Genomic DNA, 25192 nt, shown 5'->3' on the forward strand with positions numbered 1-25192 from the left:
CTGATCAGTGGGGGATCCCAGGGATCGAACCGCAAGCGATCGCACACTGATGGACTGTTCTAAGGATAAGCCTTCAATATTCTTCCAGAAAACCATTTTATTAAAGAGGTTGCTTCATGTTGATGGTTCTTCAATTTAGCTATGCACACCTTTTAATAAGTTTTTATATATATAATGTATTAGTGTGTTTGGTTGAACTTTCTAATTGCTTTTTATTAAAAATAATTTTTACTTTTTGAGGTACAGCCGCTTTGTATCCTGTATATAAAGAATCGTCAGATCAGTGGGACTGACGGGTTCAGTGTCAGCGGGTCCTGCGTGTCTCTGACATTCAGGATCCACCTGTTTTCCATCACATCTGAGTTATGAACTGTCAGAGACACGCAGGACCCACTGATACTGAACCCGTCAGTCCTGCTGATCTGACGATTCTTTATATACAGGATACAAAGCGGCTGTATCTCAAAAAGTAAAAATAATTTTTGATAGAAAGCAATTAGGAAGTTGAACCAAACATAATGATACACATTTATATTAAAAAAATATACATGTACAACTGCGGTCCTGGCATCTGAAACCCCTTGAGCTGCAGTCGGCCATATAGCGGCAGCTGCAGGGAAAATGTAGTATAACTTGCCGGTCATTCTAGTTAATGGCCAACCATTTGGGCTAATAGAGTGGGACCCCAGGAATAGGACCCCCCGCCCCCGCCTATGTCCTGATAGGTGGTCAGTATTAAATGCTGTTGTATTAAAAAATAAAGCAAACCAAAGCTGCAATGTTTAGTCTTGGAAATGTTTTCTTTAGTCTTTATTCTTTGCCTCTTCACACGCTGAAGTTTCTTTCCAGGTCTGACTCAATGTTTTTTTTTCCTTTCACAGATTGCCTCTTCAGACCACCTTCATGAACTGACCCGAACACGTCTCCCTTGTCTGCTCTGCAGAGACTCAACACAAAGGAGGTGCACGGGGGTGAGGCGCAGCCACATATACTTTCCATAGTTACATCATGTTAGCACTGGTGCCTTGCGTCACTGGGGTCCTGAGTTCGTATCCGACAAAGGACGACGTCTGCTTGGACTTTGTCTGTTCTCCCTGTGTTTGCGTGGGTTTCATCCGGTTTTTCCCGAACTCCAAAAACATACCAGGTTAATTGGCATCCCATGAAATTGGCCCCTGGTGTGTGTCTAAGACGAGGAGATTAAATAGTGATCCCCACGGGGGACGGGTACTGATGTGAGGGATGATAATCTCTGTACAGCGCTGGATAAACAACAGGAAACAAACTATGTACAGTCGCTCCCAGTCATACTGGAAAGTCCAGAGAATACAGTCTTAAATTCACAACAACAACAAAAAATAGTCCAGCACTTCTTCCCTTAGGCTAGAGCTACACGGCGACTTTGGCCATGACGGGTCGTACGGCCAAAAATCGCTATGTCCAGCTGCTTCACGACCCGCCAGTTACCTTAACCCCAGAGTCACAAGAGGTCCAGCGAGTTTGGGTTTCTTGCGACTATGGTGTCGTGGTCGCTGCAATTTACAGGCCACAAAGCGACCACGTTCTTTTTCATTCAGGTGGCGCGGCACAGCAATCTTTGGCCGTGCGCAGCCAAAGTAGCTGTCTAGCCCAATCTCCTCTTTTCCTTTGATCCTCTTTTGTCTCACATTGCAATAAACACTGAGAAATCTATACAGACTTCTTATATATGCGTTGCAGATCATCTATTTTCCCTCCTCCTGACAATCCTGTATCTGGCTGTAACGTACAGATGACACCCTGGCCGAGATGTGTTAGCGATCGCAGTATCTAAGGAGATTGACAAATGGAGGGGGGCCCTCTCTGTCAGCCCATTGGCGCCCCCGCAATTGTGAAATCTTTAAAAGGCCATGTACACCTTTGAAAAAGTTTTTTTTATTTTTTAAATAAAAATGTCGGTCAGTGTGTTTTTTTTTTTTAATCAGTTCAATTTTATTCAATAAACTCCACATTATTACAGGTCATTGTACGTTCTCATACAGTGTATAAGCAAATTTCAACAGACCCAATTATTTACATCCAACCAAACATTCCCTTCCCCCCAACTCCCCCCTGTATCCCCCCAGCCGGTCTTCTCGATACCACTTTTCCAATCCTCTCTCCTTCTCTTCCCCTTTTCCATTCCCCATCCTACGCCTGCTCTCCGTATGTACCCCCCCGTCAGTGGCCCTATACCTGAACGTGTGACCTTAGTGTCATTAGCTCCGCAGAAGCATACCCAGATTGATCAATCCACCTAGCCCATTGTTTTTCAAACTTGACCCTGGACCCCCTCTTGGAGTATTATCCTATATTCCATCAGGACTTGTGAGTTAAGTGCCCCTATGATTTCTTGTTTTGATGGTGGCTCCGCATCCAGCCAGTGCTTTGCTATTCCTTTCCTAACTTGACGGTCAGTGTGTTTGGTGCAACTTTCCAATTACTTTTTATTAAAAAATATTTCAACTTTTTGAGATACAGCTGCTTTGTATCCTGTATGCAGAGCAGCTGTATCTTGTGCCGAGACCTGAATCCGTCAGGTCTGCGGGACTGGCGGGTTCAGTGTCAGCGGGTCCTGCGTGTCTCTGACTTAGATGTGATCGATAACAGGTGGATCCTGTGTCAGGGACTTGGAGGACCCGCTGCCACTGAAACCGTAAGTCCCGCAGACCTGACGGATTCAGGTCTCAGCGCAAGATATAGCTGCTCTATATACAGGACACAAAGCAGCTGCATCTCAAAAAGTTTAAAATATTTTTTTAATAAAAACTAGTTAGAAAGTTGCACCAAACTGACTGATACACATTTTTATTTAAAAAAAAAAAAAAAGCTTTCAAAGGTGTACATAGCATTTAATGGATTTTGGAATACGGCAAAACCTAAAACATTCTTTTTTGAGATTTGTTTTTTTTTTTTTTTTTTTCTTTTTATCGTGCAGAAGTAGTAAAACAAATAACGATAACAGAATAGGGTTGATGTGACTAAACGATAGATCCACAGCTGCTTTCCAAGAAGGAAAGCAATAAATTCCCCATAATGTTTTCACATAACTATTCCGTCGAACTGCAAGACGGTAATAATGTACACAATATAAGACATTTGCATGCAGAGAAATACGTGACCACCTGATTAATCTTTTGGAAACCGATTTATTTGGTCAATTTTGTTTAAAATGGATTTTCCAAATGAAGCTTGCCTCTTACAGCTCTGCTGTTTCTTCCCAGGAGCCATGGAGGAGTCTCATTTCAACTCCTCGTATTTCTGGCCAGCCGTCCCCACGGTCTCTGGACAGGTAAGTGACTATAGTGTACATGGGGTATCCACCTAGTATTCCTTTGTGGCGTCTGGATAATATATATGTATGTGTACAATCTTATGTCTCTACAGATGAAATATTTCAGATCATCATAAAGTGATGGAATATACTAGCGATCTGCCATCACTTTATAAGATGGGATTACCCCTTTAAGGACGTATTCACACTTTGATCACAATTTTTGCAAAACGTCCGTAAAAACTTTGCAGTATCGCAAAACCCAGTTAATCTTTTAGAGGGATCCTACACTTTTATAAAAACGCTGCCCTAACAGGCATCAATGGGAAAGAGCAATTTTCTAATAATCATGCCGCATGGGGGAGGGCTCCTGCTGCAGACAGTTGCCTTACAGACAGACATGCAATTGTAAAGGTAAATTCACACACTGCAGATTACGTGTAGGAATTTCTGCCGGAAAACTTGTCCCATGTGTTGTGCAGCATGTGGTTGGTTTTCTGCAAGTCCCATTTAGATGAATGGAAGAGCTGCAGACGTTTCTGCAACAAATCTGCCGCGTGTGAATCTATCCTAAGAAGGATGGGGTCCCCCCGAGGGAAGATCTGTCTCCAATATAGAAGAATTCTTTATATATTTCTTACCAATTTTGATTGCCATCACACGTTTCATATGCAGGGCAGTGCTCTGTGGTATTCAGTTATAGGAGTTTATCAGTTGTTTTACAATTTGAAATGCTATTGGAGGAATATTTAGTGAGCCCAGGGGACCTCGGCTATATTACCGAAATTCAAGAGCCACGTTCGGCTCCGCTATCATTGAGGTCCTCTTACACTGGCCAATTTTGGCTGGTGCAACGAGCGACGATCAACGGGACAGTTGAATACCAACCGCAGCATTTAAATCGTCATAAAGAGGGGGGGCGACCCCCTCTAACAGCTCATCGCGCCCCCCGCAACGCAATCGCGCGGGGGGGGGGGTGATGGTTGCTATGGCTGCCTGGGGGCTTAATGAACGCCCCCAGGTCCGCCATCTTTGTACACCTATTAAGCCCTGCCTCTGGCAGGGCTTAATAGATGACTGTCAGAATCACGATATACTGCAATACATTAGTATTGCAGTATATCGTGCAAGCGATCGAACGATCGCTGGTTGAAGTCCCCTAGGGGGACTAATAAAAAAAGTAAAAATGAGTTTAATAAAGGTTTTTTTTGTGTAAATAAAAACGTAAAAGTTCAAAAAAAAAAGCCTTTTGCCATTTTCCCCCCATATTAAAAAAATAAATAAATAAACATAATTGGTATCGCCGCATCCGTAAAAGTCTGAACTATCACAATATATAATTATTTAACACGCACGGTGAACGCTGTAAAAACAAAAAAAAATTATAAACGCCAGAATCTCTATTTTTTTTGGTCACCTCATCTCTCACAAAAAATGAAATGTGATCAAGCCGTCGCATGTACCCCAAAATGGTATTATTAAAAACTGCAGCTTGTCCCGCAAAAAATAAGCCCTCATACCACTTAATCGACTGAAAAATAAAAAACTTACGGCTCTCGGAATTTGGTGACGCAAAATAAATTTTCTTTTTTACACTCAGGTTTTTACTTGTAAAAATAGTAAAATATAGAAAAAACTATACATATTTGGTATCGCCGTAATCGTATTGACCTGCAGAATAAAGGTAACATGTTGTTTTAATTGCACAGTGAATTCCGTAAAAAAACGGCGGGTGAAAAACCATGGAGGAATCGCTGTTTTTTTTTTTCATTTTCTACCCCACAAATAAGTTTTTTTCCCGTTTCCTAGTACATTATACGGCAAAATAAATGGTGCTACGAAAAACTACAACTCGTCCCGCAAAAATCAAGCCCTCAAAGTACTAGATCGACACGAAAAATAAAGACGTTATGGCTTCTGGGATGTGGGGAGGAAAAAACGAAAATCTGAAAAAGGGCTGCGGCGGGAAGGGGTTAAAACGGTACAATCAGCAGATGAACGAGCATTTGCCCGATAATTGGCCTTTACTGACAGGCCACAGGTTCATCCATTGTATATAATGGATAACCATAGATTTCACTGTGAGATTTGCATAGGCTTTGTTTTCTACCGCGGGATAACCAGCATAATGATTGTGGCTCCCCCGCTGCAAACAGCTGATCACGGGGGATGCAAGCAGTGGAGCCCCCTGCAGTGAGCTTTAGAGGACGACATACATTATCTGACGAGGATAAAATAAAAAACAGTGGGAAATTCTTTTAAATGGGAGAGTTGAGGTCTTGTGGTAGGTTTTCCAGCTAGGTCTGTTGGACGATTACCTGGCGCACTGGAGTGAGAGTCGGAAGCCTTTGCAGAGATGATCACTGGGTTGCGATCATGTAACATCATTTTTTTCTTTTTAGCAGATTGACAACTCCATGTTTCTAAACAAAGTAAAGGAGCAGCTCATTCAGGAGAAAGGATGCAATCTTGGCTCGCACTACCCCACTCTCCTGACGGTACCCACGTCTATGTCCATGACCCTACCTGCAGGCATATGCCTAGATGGAGACAACAAGGTGGAGATTCATGGAATTCCTCACAGTCAGGCATCGGTCACACAGAACATCACCGTCCTGCCTGTTCCCACAACAGGGCTTATGACAGCAGGTCTGTGTCTTATATTATATTCATTGAGTTATCTGTTAGTCACTATCTGTATTATTTATTTTTTGTGCGCTGAGTTTCTGCTCTGAAGCGCTGATTTTATAGGTTTGGTTTGAGAGGCAACTTAAATCCCTGTTCTAGCCTTGCGCAGCCACTTTTCATGAGAGTGAACAGGAGTGTTAGAGACTGCTGAATGTGAACGCTCGGCTGCTTACAATGGTCCCATTCATGTCTCAACTTTTGAACTTCAATTTATAAAAATGTACATTTAATGTCAACCTTAATAGTTGCCTTACTAAACCACACAGGAGAGATGAGCAGCTCCTCTATACTAAACCACACAGGAGAGAAGAGAAGCTCCTCTATACTAAACCACACAGGAGAGATGAGAAGCTCCTCTATACTAAACCACACAGGAAAGCTGACAGCTCCTCTATACTACACCACACAGGAGAGATGAGAAGCTCCTCTATACTAAACCACACAGGAGAGCTGACCGCTCCTCTATACTACACCACACAGGAGAGATGAGAAGCTCCTCTATACTACACCACACAGGAGAGCTGACAGCTCCTCTATACTACACCACACAGGAGAGATGAGAAGCTCCTCTATACTAAACCACACAGGAGAGATGAGAAGCTCCTCTATACTAAACCACACAGGAGAGATGAGAAGCTCCTCTATACTACACCACACAGGAGAGATGAGAAGCTCCTCTATACTACACCACACAGGAGAGCTGACAGATCCTCTATACTACACCACACAGGAGAGATGAGAAGCTCCTCTATACTACACCACACAGGAGAGATGAGAAGCTCCTCTATACTAAACCACACAGGAGAGATGAGAAGCTCCTCTATACTAAACCACACAGGAGAGCTGACAGCTCCTCTATACTACACCACACAGGAGAGATGAGAAGCTCCTCTATACTAAACCACACAGGAGAGCTGACAGCTCCTCTATACTACACCACACAGGAGAGCTGACAGCTCCTCTATACTACGCCACACACGAGAGCTGACAGCTCCTCTATACTACACCACACAGGAGAGCTGACAGCTCCTCTATACTACACCACACAGGAGAGCTGACAGATCCTCTATACTACACCACACAGGAGAGCTGACAGATCCTCTATACTACACCACACAGGAGAGCTGACAGCTCCTCTATACTACACCACACAGGAGAGCCGACAGATCCTCTATACTACACCACACAGGAGAACTGACAGCTCCTCTATACTACACCACACAGGAGAACTGACAGCTCCTCTATACTACACCACACAGGAGAGCTGACAGATCCTCTATACTACACCACACAGGAGAGCCGACAGATCCTCTATACTACACCACACAGGAGAGCCGACAGATCCTCTATACTACACCACACAGGAGAGCCGACAGCTCCTCTATACTACACCACACAGGAGAGCCGACAGATCCTCTATACTACACCACACAGGAGATCTGACAGCTCCTCTATACTACACCACACAGGAGAGCTGACAGCTCCTCTATACTACACCACACAGGAGAGCTGACAGCTCCTCTATATTACACCACACAGGATTGCTGACAGATCCTCTATACTACACCACACAGGAGAGCTGACAGCTCCTCTATACTACACCACACAGGAGAGCTGACAGCTCCTCTATACTACACCACACAGGAGATCTGACAGCTCCTCTATACTACACCACACAGGAGAGCTGACAGCTCCTCTATACTACACCACACAGGAGAGCCGACAGATCCTCTATACTACACCACACAGGAGAGCCGACAGATCCTCTATACTACACCACACAGGAGAGCTGACAGATCCTCTATACTACACCACACAGGAGAGCTGACAGATCCTCTATACTACACCACACAGGAGAGCCGACAGCTCCTCTATACTACACCACACAGGAGAGCCGACAGATCCTCTATACTAAACATGCTGTGATTATACACATTGAATAGTTACCCCAAGAAATATATATTTATTTGCAATGCCATTTCAAATTGATTATTAGATTAGAATATGCAGTGAAGCCTTTGTGAGACGACCACCTAAAGAAGATGGCCAGTATGTCTAGTCTATAATGGAACTTAAAATCTAGTCTAGATAAGTTGTTGGTCCTCTGCAAAGATGTTTCACTGTATATAATATGTCACTTAGCTTTTGTTGTACAAAATGTAATCATTGTATAATATTTCGCCCCATATTATTAGTTATATGTGTCACTCCTCTTTACCTTCAGCTGGTCTGGTAATCACGTCTCCTTCTGGATCTCTCGTGACTACGCCTTCCTCTTCTGGTCAAACGTTTCCAATTTCTGCCCCTTCCACCATGATTGTGTCAACCTTGCCAGGCTCCCAGACATTGCAAGTTGTGTCCGAGCTCACCAAGGCAAAGCTATGTGAGATGGGAGCTTTAGGTGTCCAAAAATCAGGACGTGGGAGGAAGAAGAAGAGACTTCCAGAACCTACACTACCAGAGCTGCACGACCCTTATGACATGTCTAATGAAGATGATGAAGACCATCATAAAGATGGGAAGACCTACCGGTAACAATCCTACTGTGTCATAATGTTATAGCAAGGGGTGGCCCGCTCAGAATAGTCCCTGTCAATATGCTCCACTTGGACCTCCTCTCTGGCTAATAGAGCGGAAGGGGGGGGGGGGGCTTCCCTTCTATTAGCCAGAGAGGAGGTCCGCTGATAAGAGCAATTCTAAGGTCTGCACACGACCGTGGATTTCATCCCCAATTACGGACCCATTCATTTCTATTGACCATGGACACCTTCCCGTATATTTGACATGTCCTATCTTTTGGATTTTTTATGGACTGTGCTCCCATACTTTATATGGGAGCACGGGCCGAAAATGCGGGTGGCTGGCCGCCAGCATCCGGCCGTGCCCGTAATGGCGGACCGTGATTATAGGCACGGCTGTGTGCATGAGACTTAGGCCTCGTTTACACGAGCGTGTGCGTTTTGCGTGCGCAAAAGGCACTTAACAGCTCCGTGTGTCATCACCATATGATGCGCGGCTGCGTGATTTTCACGCAGCCGCCATCATTATGACACTCCATTTGGATGTTTGTAAACAGAAAAGCACATGGTGCTTTTCTGTTTTCATTCATCCTTTTCACTGCTGTTGCGCGAATCACGCTGGTCGCACGTAAGTGCTTCCGTGAGACATGCATGGTTTTCACGCACCCATTGACTTCATTGGGTGTGTGATGCGCGAACAGCGCATAAATATAGAACATGTCGTGAGTTTTTTGCCACGGACTCACGTTGCACCAAATTCACGGACTGTCTGCACGGCCCCATAGACTATTATAGGTCCGTACGACAAGCGTGAAAATCACGCGCGTCGCATGGACGAATAACACGCTCGTGTAAACAAGCCCTTATATGTTGACGTGTCGGCACGCTATCATGGTAGCTGACACCTGGCAAAGAGGGCAGTGCCAGCTGGGCAACCATGTAGATTGCAAACCAAAGCATTCAATGATTCTTGCCTAACACTATATTCTGGCTGAGATTTGTTGACTGGTTGATATGAGTTTGTCATCTCTATTTTAAAAGTGATTAGTCCTGCTGCTGTGTTATGGGGAGCCCCATTATCTAAGGAACCCCTGTTTTCCAGGAAACGGCCCTAGAAAGCATTGTTTATCCTGCGCGCCCTGGTTTTAATGTAATGCTAGAACTGCCATCGCAATTATACAGAGCAGTAAAACGAGAGGGATTAGGATGGAGGGTACATTTATATGCCATTCTGGGTAAAGCCTCATGTAGTGTAGTGATCACAGTTGACAATCACCCTGTTCTCTATTTCAGATGTCGGATGTGCTCAATCACCTTCTTCTCTAAGTCTGAGATGCAGATTCACTCCAAGTCTCACACAGAGGCCAAGCCGCACAAGTGCCCTCATTGCTCGAAAACCTTTGCCAACAGCTCCTACTTGGCACAGCATGTACGGATCCATTCGGGGGCGAAGCCCTATACCTGCAGTTACTGTCAGAAAGCGTTCCGCCAGCTTTCTCACCTCCAGCAGCACACACGGTAAGAGACAAATAGAAGGATTTTGCCGACAGTTTTTTTAAGGGGGCAGAACTAGAAAGAAAATGCCGTTTGCAGGCCGGGAAGTTTATACTGTTGGGTTGCACAGTGTGTTTTATATATGTCTTTATTTAGGGAGTCTTTGGACCAAGGCTGGCACTGACATAATCATTTCACGTCATACATAACTAAGCTCGCTGGTTGTATTCTTCACCCGTACTATATATCAGAAACAGAAACGTTAACAAGTTGTGGAAACAAGCGGGACTGAACATTATGCAGGATACATGGACGCGTTCTTCTTGTTACATGTATAATACATTATATACTTTAAGGTTGCAGACACCTAGTGCTTGACCAGACCACAGAATGACAAAAGAAAATCCTTTTTTCTTACAATGTGCTCTCTATTTAAACTGGCAGCGGACGCTTGCTGAGGGTTGCAGTGTTAGCGACAGGTAGATATGTGACGTGAATGTGATGTTATTCTAGGACATGGAGTCAGTCTGTGTTACACTTCTACTTCCATTGGTAGCAGGGAGCGTTTCCATTCAGACATTGTGTCTCTTACCTTCTTCATTTACACAGCAGCTATACAGTTATGTGCCCTTGTATATGGCACTGAGCCATTGTCATCTCTCTATATTATTGACCCATACTCTACACCTTTTTCATGTAATCCTGCCTATGCTTACCTTATGTTTGTACGGTGTTATGTGACTTCATATATGTGGCGCTGAGATGGCACATTTATGTTCCCTTTGTCTGCTTTGGCATCTTTTCCTTCCTTCACCATTTCCCGGTATAATCACCTCTTTCTCCTTCCACAATGTTATCTTTTCTTTGTCTCCTTATGTCTGCCGTGTCCATTGTTTCTTTATTATCTCCTTGTACATTGTCCTCTTCTCCTCTGTCCTCTTCTCCTCTGTCCTCTTCTCCTGTGCCCTCTTCTCCTGTGCCCTCTTCTCCTGTGCCCTCTTCTCCTGTGCCCTCTTCTCCTGTGCCCTCTTCTCCTGTGCCCTCTTCTCCTGTGCCCTCTTCTCCTGTGCCCTCTTCTCCTCTGTCCTCTTCTCCTCTGTCCTCTTCTCCTCTGTCCTCTTCTCCTCTGTCCTCTTCTCCTCTGCCCTCTTCTCCTCTGTCCTCTTCTCCTCTGCCCTCTTCTCCTCTGTCCTCTTCTCCTGTGCCCTCTTCTCCTCTGTCCTCTTCTCCTCTGTCCTCTTCTCCTCTGTCCTCTTCTCCTCTGTCCTCTTCTCCTCTGTCCTCTTCTCCTCTGTCCTCTTCTCCTCTGTCCTCTTCTCCTCTGTCCTCTTCTCCTCTGTCCTCTTCTCCTGTGCCCTCTTCTCCTGTGCCCTCTTCTCCTGTGCCCTCTTCTCCTGTGCCCTCTTCTCCTGTGCCCTCTTCTCCTGTGCCCTCTTCTCCTGTGCCCTCTTCTCCTCTGCCCTCTTCTCCTCTGCCCTCTTCTCCTCTGCCCTCTTCTCCTCTGCCCTCTTCTCCTCTGCCCTCTTCTCCTCTGCCCTCTTCTCCTCTGCCCTCTTCTCCTCTGCCCTCTTCTCCTCTGCCCTCTTCTCCTCTGCCCTCTTCTCCTCTGCCCTCTTCTCCTCTGCCCTCTTCTCCTCTGTCCTCTTCTCCTCTGTCCTCTTCTCCTCTGCCCTCTTCTCCTCTGCCCTCTTCTCCTCTGCCCTCTTCTCCTCTGCCCTCTTCTCCTCTGCCCTCTTCTCCTCTGTCCTCTTCTCCTGTGCCCTCTTCTCCTGTGCCCTCTATCTGCTCAGTGTCCTTGGCATTGTCCTTTTACACGGGCCAATTATCGGGAAAACGAGCGTTCCCAGTCATTGCCCTGTGTAGACAGGCTGATCGTATCTTTTATGAAGCAGAAAATATTATCGTTGTCGGCAGCACATCTACCGTGTTAACAGGGAGACGTGCTGCCGACAAGATAGAAAAGTTTGGGGAGACACGGTCGTAGTAACGATCACTCGTCCCCAAACATAGCTCCTTGTGAAAGGAGCAAATGAACGCCGATCATCGAGCTGTCTCGTTGATCGGCGCTCGTTTACACGACCCATGTCGAGCCATGCTAGACGACCCCAACTCTCATATCCCTCAATACACAATCTTATCTGGTTCTCCTCATCCATAATGATCTTTCTACTCCGCAGGGTCCTCCTTTTCCACATTCCCTGTGTTGCCTTCAACCCAAGTGTCCTTAGTACTCTGATCCCTTCTGATTCCCTCCATACACATTACCCTCTCTTATCTGGTGTTCATCCACAGTGACCTTATTACTCTGCCTCCATCCACTTGCATTGTCTTCTTTGTCCGTAGTGTCTTCCCTCTCTATTTGCTTCCATCTACTGTGAGTTCTCCCCTCATTGCACAGTCTACAGCAGGGGTCAGCAACCTATGACACTCTAGCTGTTCTCAAACTACAACTCCCAGCATGCCCTGACTGCCAAATACTTTATTATTCCAGCCAAAGGCTGTCAGCGCATGCTGGGAATTGTAGTTTCACGACAGCACCTTCTCCAGTTTCTGTTCTCTCTTTGTCAGACTTCCCTCGGGCTTCTCTGCTTTAGGGCTCATTCAGACGAGCGTGATTCTCTGTTGTGTGCTGTACCCATTGATTTCAATAGGGCTATTCACACATGGGACTCACTGCATGTCCTATATTGGTCACCTAGTCGCCCATTGAAGTCAATGGGTGCGTGAAAACCACGGACAGCACACAGATGCAGATCCGTCTGCTGTCCGTGTTTCACCCGTCAATGACATTTTTTTTAAAAAGTGCTTGTGGGTGCGTGAAAAACATGTCACACGCAAAGCACACTGATGCGTAACGCAATGCACACTGATGCGTAACGCAATGCACACAGACAGATTTACGCGTGTAAATCTGTCACGCTAATGTGAATGTAGCCTTATGTTGTACCCTGTTCCCAACCCCCTGTTACCAATGTGCCCTTCTTTGCTCTTGCCCCTTAGTATTTGTCCTGCCCCTTACCCTCCCCTTCTACGTTCTCTCCTACCGGTCAGCACAGTTCCATTATTTTCTTATGCTACGCCGTCAGCTGTCCTCCATTCTCCCTCATTCTCTACATATTGCGCCTCGCTTTGCCTCCTCCGTTGTAAGCCTCATTGACAGCGCTTCTATTTGCTTTCCTCTCAATTATCTGTTCATAGACCACTAACCATTTTCTATTGGCATGCCACACATTTCATCACTAAAGTCCTGTACAATCTTTTTTTTCTCCCTCTCTCAACCGTCTTCATGTCTCTTCATTTCTGCTGCTTTCAGGTGCCATTTCTCTTATTTTCCCCACTAACAGCTGCTTATTCATCCACCAGTGCAGGTGCAGCACCCGGCTGGCGCACGGTTCACCAGTCCCCTCGACAAACTATCCTCTTTATACACCATGTAGATTAACCCGCATTCAACACCGTAGTAAGTGCACCGTTCAGAGATCACACCCTCCGCACCTCTGTCCGCATATACATGCTAGATTTAGATATCGCTCACATTTATAGCTACACACAGGAGTTTGAAGTTCCATTCTGTGTAAATCCCTGATGTAATGTTATTTTTGGAATTGCCCCGATAAGATAATGTGTGGGGGTAGGGGGTGGGGGGGGGGGGGTGATTCCAATAATGAGACAAGGAAATCCGATTACCTGCTGCAGCAACGTACAGCCGCCATTGAAGGTAGTCTGTATACATTGAAGGTAGTCTGTATACATTGAAGGTAGCATGTATACATTGAAGGTAGTCTGTATACATTGAAGGTAGTCTGTATACATTGAAGGTAGTCTGTATACATTGAATGGAGCGCTTCCTTCACAATTGATAAAGGAACATTCCAGGCAAGACTTATACGAGGCCTAAGAGGGCAGAGCATGACATAGAGACAAACACCAATGAGAGAATACCTGTGTCATGTACTGCCGCCTGAGGCCCTTCTTTAGGCATATAATAGCGAGGAAGATCTATAAAACAAGCGCACCGAACGAGTTGCGCATCAGTCTCTCCGTCACTGCAGCTTGCACCAGATGCACACCCTGTTGATGACTCTCTATGTCCACCTTTTGCAGTCAATTTTTTTTTTTACCGTCCTAATGCATCTAAAATGAAAATGGAAGCAACTTCGGTTTTAATTAAAAAGTTCCTATTGTTTTGTGTTTACAGCTCCTATGCAGACCTATGTGTCTCCATGGTAACAGACAACAAACAAACCCTGTGTAGTCTGAGTCTACATTTCATTTCCCCCCCCCCGCCTCCTTTATGCTAAAATACACTTGGTAAGGCCCCATGCACACGACCGTAAAAATCGTTCGTAATTACGGTCCGCAATTACGGACCCATTCACTTCTATTGACCACGGACACCTTCCCGTATATTTGCGGGAAAGTGTCTGGCCCGTAGAAGTGTACCGCAAATTATGAAACGTCTGTCCGTTCTTTTGCTTTTTACGGGCCGTGCTCGGGCCGAAAATGCGGGCGGTTGTCGGCGGCCACGCCTGTAATCGCGGACCGTGATTACAGGCACGGCCGTGTGCATGAGCCTTTAGTTAGCAAAACGTGGGGGAGGGAGTATGACCGCAGGATCAGACTACACAGGGTTTCTTTGTTGTCTGTTACCAAGGAGATGCAAAGGTTTGCATAGGAGCTGTATACACAGAACAGCAGGCGATTTTCAATCAGACTTATTGCAAAGTTACTTCTGTTCTCATTTTGGGACCATAAAAAGGAAAGTAGCTGCAAAGGTGGAAACGTTTGGGGGGGAAAAAAAAAACCCAAGTGCCCTGGACTTTAGGAAGACACAAAGCCCTGCTAATTCTATTAATTGTAAAAAATATTGCTGATTATACAGGTAGTAGAGTCTGTTTCATCAGGAACGATGTTTATTACAACATAGCAGTGTCCGCCACCAGCAGTGACAACTTATGATTGCATTTTAGGTCTAGTTGGAGTTTAGGGGACAGAGCTGGCTGAATGGGGCTAAACCCCAGACTCTAAAATCATTAGGAATGTTTTGCAAGAGTGTTAATTAATAGGGACTAGACGTAGAGACCTTGTATCCGCATGATCACACTCCATACACCTGTATAGTACACCTGCCTCTCCACATTCATTTTCACAATGATTCCAGACCCAACCTTTGTGTTGTTCTGGCAGGATCCACACGAAGGTGCATAGTGCGGTCTTCAAGCCCCACAAGTGCCCGTACTGCTCCAAATCCTTCGCCAACCGCTCCTACTTGACTCAGCATGTGCGCATCCACTCGGGGGCCAAGCCCTACAGCTGCCGCTACTGTCTGAAGGCCTTCCGCCAGCTCTCTCACCTCCAGCAGCATACACGGTAAGGGGGCAGGAGGAGAGAGCTGGGGGAGCCCCGACACCAGCATGTTACCTTTACCCCACCCACCTAACAATGTACACACCATGTACATCTCTACATGCACACAGCCTATCCCCGGGATCATATCTTCTGTGGTTGGTTGGGGTAGGCGAAATCATGGAATTGTGATCTTCTCATTTACTCTTGAAGGTCTGCACAACCAAATTGTCCAGTTTCACATATGGCGTCCGCAACACTTTTGTGTGTATAACATCTTCGCATGCGCCAATGGTCAGAAGTACTGTGATAAAACGGAAAGGGGTTGAACTCTGACCGTTATTGATTAGATTGGGACCAGCGCTAATCCGCATAATGAAGAAGCCCTTTCATTGTTTACACAGGCACAGCGCCTTATATACAGTTGTGGCTACGCCTGGTATTGCAGCTCCGTACCATTCGAATAAAAGGCTGCTGCTCCCCTTTCACCATTGTACAATGTGAAGTTCTGAAACTTTCTAATATACTTTGTATTACAATTCCTCACCAATCTCTGCTTGCCGTCAGTGAATGGGAACATTTCTGTTTACATCCAGAGGCTGAAAACCTGATCAGACCTAATACTTCTCATAGCTGAGAATTTGCCACCATTGTATCCAGTCTGGGAGCTGATCAGTGTCGACTCTATAGGCTGATACATCTTACCTGCACTGATACAATGTAGCAAACTTTCGGGACAGGAGTGACATTTGTCCTGCTGATGTGTTTAGCTCACAGAGGATTGTCTAGACCGGGTACAATTGTAGCAAACCCTCAGCTGTGAGAAATATGAAGTCTGTATGGGCGTTTTTTACTTTTGTGAACGTTTCCATTCACTGACGGCATTAACTGTAAAAGTGTATCAGAAAGATGCAGGACTTTTCATTGTGCAATGATTATTTACAGACAACCCAAAACCCTGTTAACACCCCTGTGTATGTAACATCTTAGTATGTCCATAAACAATCAGGTTGTAGAGACCTTTATCTGCTAGTATAGATTTTCATACACACGCAGAATTGGATTGTTCCCTGTCTCTTGGGTTACACTGATACATACGCCATAGATACCTTGGCCTTGTGCTGTAAATTGGCAGGTTGGATACGCTGTAGTTCCCATACATTTTTATTTACCGGTCCCTGTCCCAACCATTGTGTTGTTCTGGCAGAATCCACACTAAGGTGCATATTGCGGTGTCCAAGCCTCACAAGTGCCCGCACTGCTCCAAAACCTTCGCCAACAGCTCCTACCTGGCCCAGCACGTGCGCATCCACTCGGGGGCCAAGCCGTACAACTGCCGCTACTGTCAGAAGGCCTTCCGCCAGCTCTCTCACCTCCAGCAGCATACACGGTAAGGGGGCAGGAGGAGAGAGCTGGGGGAGCCCCGACACCAGCATGCACCCTCTTTCCCCCCCACCAACCGCATGCACACGTGTCTGAATGGAAACCGGGGTCAGGGGAGGGATGACATCCTGTCTGCTCATTTCACCCCTTCCCTCATTAACATCCCCCGCCCCTCCCTGCGCTGCTTTCCCATGCCTGCCCCACATGCCAGTCCGGTTTGTTGATGTAATTCTCTTATATTTTTATCTCTACCTGCAGGATTCACACCGGCGACAGGCCCTATAAATGCATACATCCCGGATGTGACAAGGCTTTCACCCAGCTGTCCAATCTGCAGGTAGTATGTCCTATTTGTCTGGCCGCTTCTTGTCAACGGCAGGAAGTTCTTGTTATCTGCCTGGTATCGTTGTGGGTATGGACCTTAATGGGTGTGGGGTCTTGGGTTCACATCCAATAAGGGCAACATTTGGATGTGGAACCAAGACCCTTTAGCTTAGGGCACAGGTGGACAAGTTACTGCAGCCCAGTGGTTGTTTTTATTATTGACCAGAGAGAAGACTCCCATAAACATGAGGTGCACGGCTCGTTACAATGTATCAGAGCCCTCTTGTAAATACGGTTTTGTTTAGATTTTGTTTTTTTTTTGCTGCATTTTTAATAAAAAAAATTAACCAAATAGAAAAATTGCTACAAACAAATATGGATGGAAGCTAGAATGTTTCTGTTCACTGACAGCAAGCAGAAATATGAAACATTTAGATTAATTGATACACAAACTGTATTAGGAATTTGCATAATTTTTCATTATACAATGTTTAAAGCAAATTGTCGACCTTCACAAGCAATCATTTTTTTCCCCACTATGGAGACGCAATAGACTGCAAAGTTGTGAAGGTGGACAATCCCTTTAAGCTTTACTCACATGACATTTGAAAACCCCTTTAAAGGCATATTAGATAGATATGGTGTAAATATGTGACAGATGGGGGTCCTACCAATGGGACCCTCGCTACTCAGGAACGTCAAAGTCAATGAGCGATACAGAAACAGATGAGCGCGCTCACATGACCGTCTCCCATTCACTTTAAGGTCTATAAGATGCTATTGGACCTGTTGAATGGCGCCCAAACCCTTGTATGTGGCGCCAAAATAAATTGTTTTCTGTGTTCAAATTAAGGTGTTCTGATTGGTTGCGACCGCAGCATTTTAGTCCAACAATATCCGCTGATCTATTTAGAAAGATCATTTAATAGAAGCTTTTTCGTAGGGGTCTGTCTGGGGGCCATTCTTAACCGTCAATCATCACCTACTTCTCGATTAAGAACTGCACAGGCCTCTTTTTTTTTTTTTTTTAGGATCAGTGGATGTCCCAACAATCGTACCCCCCCCCCCCCCACCACCAACCACAACCTCCCCCCTCTAGCACATCTAGTTAATCAACCATAGAATTGTTGCACGGGATAAAACCCTGTAAAGCGAGCACAGCTCTTATGTCCTTGTTGTCGTCTCAATAACGTCACCTTTTACTTGTGTTTGTCTTTCAGTCTCACAGGAGGCAGCACAACAAAGATAAACCCTTCAAGTGCCACAACTGTCACCGAGCATACACCGACGCGTCCTCCCTAGAGGTCCACCTGTCTACCCACACCGTCAAACATGCTAAAGTCTATACCTGTTCCATCTGTAGCCGAGCATATACTTCGGTGGGTGCTAATACGTTTGTATATGGCTGCGTTCTGTTGTTTTCTGCCTTTTTGTATGTTGTATAGCATGTAGTGTTTCCTATGCTGCGGCTCCGTGCACCCTCCTGCTTTCTCTACATCCAACTCTTGTAACTGGAGGACTGCAGGTTTGCACATTGGACAGCATAGGTAGCCATTGATATTTCCTTTCAGGCCAGGAGGAGGGAACGGAGTGGTTGTAATCTTCCTCATATTCCAGGAGGACACGTAACTTGCCGGTCCTGATGCAATGTCTTGCCGCTGTAATTCGCATATGGTGTACGCTTTTCACCAAACCCTAAATTTCCACTTTATGCAGTCTTAGGCCTCATGCACACGAATGTAAAAACGCCCATAATTACGGGCCCATAGACTTCTATTGGCCACGGGTACCTCCCCGCATGCTTACGGGAAGATGCCCGTGCCGTAGAAAAATATAGAACATGTCTTATTTCAGGCCGTAATAACGGCACGGGCAGGCCCATAGAAGTCTATGGGGCTACCGTAATTACAAATGGCTACGTGTGTGTGCACCCGTAATTACGGCAGCGTTGCTAGGCGACGTCAGTAAATAGTCACTGTCCAGGGTGCTGAAAGAGTTAACTGATCGGCAGTAACAGTTTCAGCACCCGGGACAGTGACTACTTCTGGAGTTAATAGTATTAAAAGTGAACTTACCCAGAACTCCCTGCTGCTTCCTCCAGTCTGGCCTCCTGGGATGACGTTACAGCCCATGTGACCGTTGCAGCCAATCACAGGCTGCAGCGGTCACATGGACTGCCGCGTCATCCAGGGAGGTCGGACTGGATGTCAAAAGAGGGACGCATCACCAAGACAACGGCCGGGTAAGAATGAACTTTTTTTTAACTTTCAAACGCTGCGGAAACTCTGCCCGAAAGGGCTGCCCCTTCTCTCTATCCTGATAGAGAGAAGGGGCTGCCGATTAGTGCAGAGAAAACGGGTCCGTAAATACGGGTGGAATACGGGTCGAATACGTGTGACAATGGACCCGTATTTACGGGAGGAAAAGAATACGTTCGTGTGCATGAGGCCTTACAGATGATTTTCTTAAAGGGGTGCGTCTGATGATAGAGTCATTCATATTGCCATTCCATCCTTATAAATCTTGTCTCGTTTTCTCTCCAGGAAACGTATCTGATGAAACACATGAGGAAACACAACGCTCCAGAAACGCAAGTCTCCACGCAAGTCCTAACCTCACAAGCGCATTTCACACCCGTTTCCCAGGCCCCCACGTCCGACGGTCCTCAGTGCTCTTTTGACATGAGTCCCTTCAAGACTGACCATCACAAGGACTTATGTTTGACCGTCTCCACCAGCACCATTCAAGTGGAACATTTAGCCAGCTCCTAGTTATACAAAAATTGGACAGAATATCCGTACAAGTGGGAGGGGGAGGAAAAGGTCCAGGATCAGACACACGGGAGGGATTAAAGGTCTGGACCGGACCATTCTTGTTGGGTGGGGGATAAGAAGCAGAAAAAGTCCCATCATGGGTAGGAACTTTGGTTTACGAAGACCGAGAGAATGGACTCCTAATCCGCCTCAGTATAATGGAGGTTTTCAAGCTATTAAATTGTTGGAGCCCCGAACATGGGCGGAAATCAGGCTGATGTCCTGAGATCAACACTTTTTGCTGCTTGCTCTTAGTCTACATTAACAGCACATGGAGAAATGCAGTGCGAGCAGTGTTATATATGATGCGCTGCATACAGGTTACTTATAGTGCAAGCGCCGTCACTGACCCGGAGGACGCCATGCACCGCTAGAGTTTTAGAAGGACTGCAGTTTATATCCAGTGCCCAGCCAGCAATACTGCCCGTATGGGACAGATTGGGGGAAGTATGGGTTAAGATTTTTGGACTTTATTTTATACCCTAATACATAAAATGGGGAGGGGGGGCGGGGGGGGGGGAGTACTGTATTATATATTATTTTATCCTTATCTTGTTCCTGCTCTTCCTCAGCTGACATCTTCCCTGGAAGTTCACTGCATACGATTACAGAGTGGAGGTCATATTAAGACTGACATTGCTGGTCTCGGGAGGGGAGGGGAGGGGGCTGATGAATTGACAATTCTGCATTAATGGATCTATTAGCTAGTTCTGCTTATCTGCCAGGGAGAGGAGGTTACGCCTGTGTCCTGGTTAATATTATGTATAAATATATACAGAACAAAGTGTGTATATCTATCCACTGCTTATTTACTCTTCTAGCTTATTATTATTATTTTTTATTCAGTCTGATACATTATATAGTATGGGGACCTTCCAGTTTGTTAGGGCCCCAACTCTAAAGCCCGGTCTTCTCCTTTCTCAATAACTTGAGCCCTGTTATTCTTTTCTTCTCACCACCCTGGTCCCTGTCCTGCTCTCTTACCGTCTCGACCACCCTGGTCCCTGTCCTGCTCGCTTACCTTCTCACAACCGTGGTCCCTGTCCTGCTCTCTTACCGTCTCGACCACCCTGGTCCCTGTCCTGCTCTCTTACCTTCTCGACCACCCTGGCCCTTGTCCTGCTCTCTTACCTTCTCACCCCCCTGGTCCCTGTCCTGCTCTCTTACCTTCTCACCACCCTGGTCCCTGTCCATACCTCTTATTTTCTTGGTCTCTGTCCAGACGCCTCTTTATCCTTGTCTTCAGGTTATTCGCCTGCTGAGACCTTGCCAACCCTATAATACTCTTCCTAACTTGCCAAACTTGTTCCTAACACTTTCTTTCTCCTTTGCTTTCTATGGGATTACTATGTCCATCTTTTCGCACCTTATTGATCTGCTGCCTGTCCACTTATTACCACAATCACTGTGGCTTGCTTGCTTTCCTCCCAGTCACCTTGTTGGATTCATCAGGAATATCTTCATTTGAGAAAAATAAAATCAGCCTAGGGAAGAGACGAAACATACCATGTGCATTCAGCTGTTGTGATGTGGGAGGCTGCTGTGATCGCCTCTGTCAGACTCTTCTGGTGTCCTCTCCTGTTCCCATTTTTAGTATATTGTATAGAAATAAACCTCCATATACATTGTGTTTTATATTCTGTGTAGCTGACAAGAAATATTTTATTGTAAATGAAGGAGCGGTTTAAAGGGACAGTTATGTGCGCTGCCAATGGATACTCCGCGCCAAATCTTCACAGAAGAGAGCAGAATCCTGTATGGTGCAGGTGGAGGAAGCAGTGCTGTTGGTGACCTTATTGATATGTGTGGTCAATACAGAGAACCAGCACATGATCTGTTCCTTCCGAGGACTCCACAAAGGACCAGGGGACACCCATTCAGACATCAATATAGGAAAGGGTTCTTTACAGTTAGAGTGGTCAAACTATGGAATGCCCGACCCCAAGAGGTAGTGATGGCAGATACTAGGTCAGCATTAAAAAAAAAGGTAAGATGATTATTTATTGACGAATGGCATTGAGGATTATAATTAATCAAGCAATGAATGACAGTTAATGGATTGAGAAAGGTGGAACTTAATGGACCTGTGTCTTTTTTAACCTATGTAACTATGCGGTTTACGTTTCTTAACATGGGAGCCTATGGGTGATGTATGCCACTGTATGGCATATGTCACAGGCATCCGTTTCATGTATACGTCATAGGCTTTTCAATAGCTTTTCATGAAATATCCATTAAACATACACTATTATAGCCTGAGGGTGAGATATGCCACTGTTGAGCATCCATCAAAGCCTATGTGTAATACATATATTTCAGGAGCTTTACCCAGCGTATACATCAAAACAACGGCAAATAAACGTGAATAGTGTGAATGAGGCCTAATATGTGCCGGAGAGTGCAGAAGGCTGTAGTATGTACTGATAGAGGGTGCGGTGCACTGTGGAGCGTGCAGGAGAGCAGAACCCTGTAAACATAGTACTAGAGAGTGCAGAAGGCTGTGGTGTGTGATGGTAGAGGGTGTGGAGCGTGCAGGAGAGAGCGGAACCCTGTAACATAGTACTAGAGCGTGCAGAAGGCTGTGGTGTGTGATGGTAGAGGGTGTGGAGCGTGCAGGAGAGAGCGGAACCCTGTAACATAGTACTAGAGAGTGCAGAAGGCTGTGGTGTGTGATGGTAGAGGGTGTGGAGCGTGCAGGAGAGAGCGGAACCCTGTAACATAGTAATAGAGGGTTCAGAATGCTATAGTGTTTGCTGGTAGAGCGTGCAGGAGAGAGCAGAGACCCTGTAACATAGTACGGCTGGATTCACACGAGCACATTACGTCCGTAATGGACGGAACGTATTTCGGCCACAAGTCCCGGACCGAACACACTGCAGGGAGCCGGGCTCCTAGCATCATAGTTACGTACGACGCTAGGAGTCCCTGCCTCTCCGTGGAATTACTGTCCCGTACTGAAAACATGATTACAGTACGGGACAGTTGTCCCGCAGCGAGGCAGGGACTCCTAGCGTCGTACATAACTATGATGCTAGGAGCCCGGCTCCCTGCACTGTGTTCGGTCCGGGACTTGCGGCCGAAATACGTTCCGTCCATTTCTGACGTAATATGCTTGTGTGAATCCAGTCTAATAGAGGGTGCAGAATGCTGTAGAGGGGGCGGAGCGTGCAGGAGAGAGCAGAACCCTGTGTGTGGTAGAGGGTGCAGGGAACAGTGGAGCATGCAGAAGACGACTGCTGCATCCGTTGCTGATGGGGGCTGTACAAGTTCAAAGATTTATCATGTCTGATTCACATTCAAAGCTGCATCCACAATTCCGCTAGTTTGCCGCTGTTTCTCCTACTGCAAGACTCTTCTTCTGGCTCAGTGTTTGTGCAGAGCATGTCTTGCTGTGGTGCATTGTGGAAGATGTAGTGCTTACACTAAAGAGGCTCTGTCCCCACATTATAAGTGTCCTATCACCTACATAATCTGATCGGCGCTGTAATGTAGGTGACAGTAGTGCTTTTTATTTAGAAAAACGATCTATTTTCACCAAGTTATGAGCGGTTTTAGTTTTATGCTAATGACTTTCTTAATGCCCAACTGGGCGTGTTTTACTTTTGACCAAGTGGGCGTTGTACAGAGGAGTGTATGACGCTGACCAATCACTGACCAATCAGCGTCATACAAGTCTCTCCATGTACTCCGCACATAGTGATCCTGCGTTGGTCACTATGTGCAGCCACATACACACACAGAAATGTTAACGAAGTGTCGGGATTGTGAATAGACATCCCGTCCTGGCTGGAAGTGATGTCTATTCACTCTCAAGACACTTCAGTAATAGTGAACAACGCAGGATCACTATGTGCTGAGTACATGAATAGAGAGGAGTGCATGATGCCGATTGGTCTGCGTCATACACTCCTCTGTACAACACCCACTTGGTCAAAAGTAAAACACGCCCAGTTGGGCATTAAGGAAGTCATTAGCATAAAACTAAAACCGCTCATAACGTGGTGAAAATTGATCGTTTTTCTAAATAAAAAGCATTACTGTCACCTACATTACAGCGCCCATCACATTATGTAGGAGACAGGGCACTTATAATGTGGGGACAGAGTCTCTTGAGTAGAGATGTTTGAGATGGAAATTAACTTCATTTACCAGAATGCAATTCAGCAGATTAAAATCACCATCCCCATAAATATCCACATCCTGCCTGACCTGAATACTGGGAGTTGTGTGGAAACGTTAATATATTTGGTGATTTGGATCCATACAAGGTCTCCATAACAACACTGAACCTGACAGAAATTGGAAGTGGACTTGTCATCAGAATCTCTGCAGCCTCAGGATTAGGATCTCTGACTTGAAGTGATCATATCTTAGCATGGATGAGATGGAGCTTGTTATACATTTCTTCTGGAAGGTCCCCATTAACATTCACAATTCTAAGATTAACATTAGATTAAAGCATCTCCTAAATGCCCTTTTACATCGGCTGGTGCAGCGAGCACCGATCAACGAGACCATGTTGATCGGCGCTCGCTTGCTCCTGTCACACGGAGCTATGGATGGTCATTACTCCGATCGCTCGTCCCCATACGTTGTTATGTCGGCAGCGCGTCTCCCTGTTTACACAACGATAATCTTTTACTTTTTTAAAGCGATACGACCAGCAGATGATGGAGCGTTTGCTCATTCGTCTGCTGATCGTTCCCCTTTTTACACAGGGCAATTATCGGCAACGAGCGTTATATTAAAGCTCGTCTGCCCGACAACCGTCCTGTGTAAAACCCCCTTAAGATTGACGTTCCCAGGTCTAAACTACACGGACGTTTCTGAAATCTCTTATAGCGATTATGTAGCTTCAGTCTGCACGACGGGTCCCTCATGACCTTCATCAATAACCCGGAACGGAAAGTGTCTTCAAAGAGCACCCGGCACAACCGTGCATTACATGGACAGCTCATTAATTTTAATGGACACCATGTAATGCTTCATTTCCCCAGTGGCGGCGCTGCAGGGGAATTGAACACTTGCCACCAGATCTGATCACTGCGAGTCCCAGTAGCAGGTCAATCTGTGATGATTTTTTTTTTTTTCGGGGTAGCCTTTTAACAAGGTTAGGAGTGCCCTTTTAAATGGGAGTTCCCTCCATTTAAATGTATGCCGTATCAATAGGATATACTATAAATGTCAAATCGGTGGGTGTCCAAATCGCTAAAACGAATGGACTGTAGGCTCCACTCGGTAGACACTAGGTCGGCCTCACTAAAATGAGACTACCTGGCGTCTCCGTGGAGCCAACGGGCTTTGCGGGCTCACCCGTGGCATCTTTCTTGCAA

General features: G+C 45.8%; 1 protein-coding gene across 7 annotated transcripts in view; it reads left to right on the forward strand.

Annotated features, from left to right (window-relative positions):
* ZNF384 (zinc finger protein 384) overlaps positions 1-20360 on the forward strand; it is a 32085-nt gene extending 11725 nt beyond the window's left edge. The window contains exons 2-11 of one of the 7 annotated variants that reach the window (XM_075842965.1): positions 882-971; positions 3243-3310; positions 5695-5941; positions 8205-8511; positions 9793-10017; positions 15181-15363; positions 16547-16729; positions 16981-17059; positions 18267-18425; positions 19590-20360. In XM_075842965.1, coding sequence (XP_075699080.1) covers positions 3248-3310; positions 5695-5941; positions 8205-8511; positions 9793-10017; positions 15181-15363; positions 16547-16729; positions 16981-17059; positions 18267-18425; positions 19590-19817 — 1674 coding nt within the window. In that variant the 5' untranslated portion in view covers positions 882-971; positions 3243-3247 and the 3' untranslated portion in view covers positions 19818-20360. The remainder of the gene's footprint in view (positions 1-881; positions 972-3242; positions 3311-5694; positions 5942-8204; positions 8512-9792; positions 10018-15180; positions 15364-16546; positions 16730-16980; positions 17060-18266; positions 18426-19589) is intronic. The other 6 variants (XM_075842966.1, XM_075842967.1, XM_075842969.1 and 3 more) reach the window with 6 other exon arrangements.
* The last annotated feature ends 4832 nt before the right edge of the window (positions 20361-25192 follow it).

This window comes from Rhinoderma darwinii, chromosome 11 (genome assembly GCF_050947455.1).
Source record: "Rhinoderma darwinii isolate aRhiDar2 chromosome 11, aRhiDar2.hap1, whole genome shotgun sequence".
Taxonomy (NCBI): domain Eukaryota; kingdom Metazoa; phylum Chordata; class Amphibia; order Anura; family Rhinodermatidae; genus Rhinoderma; species Rhinoderma darwinii.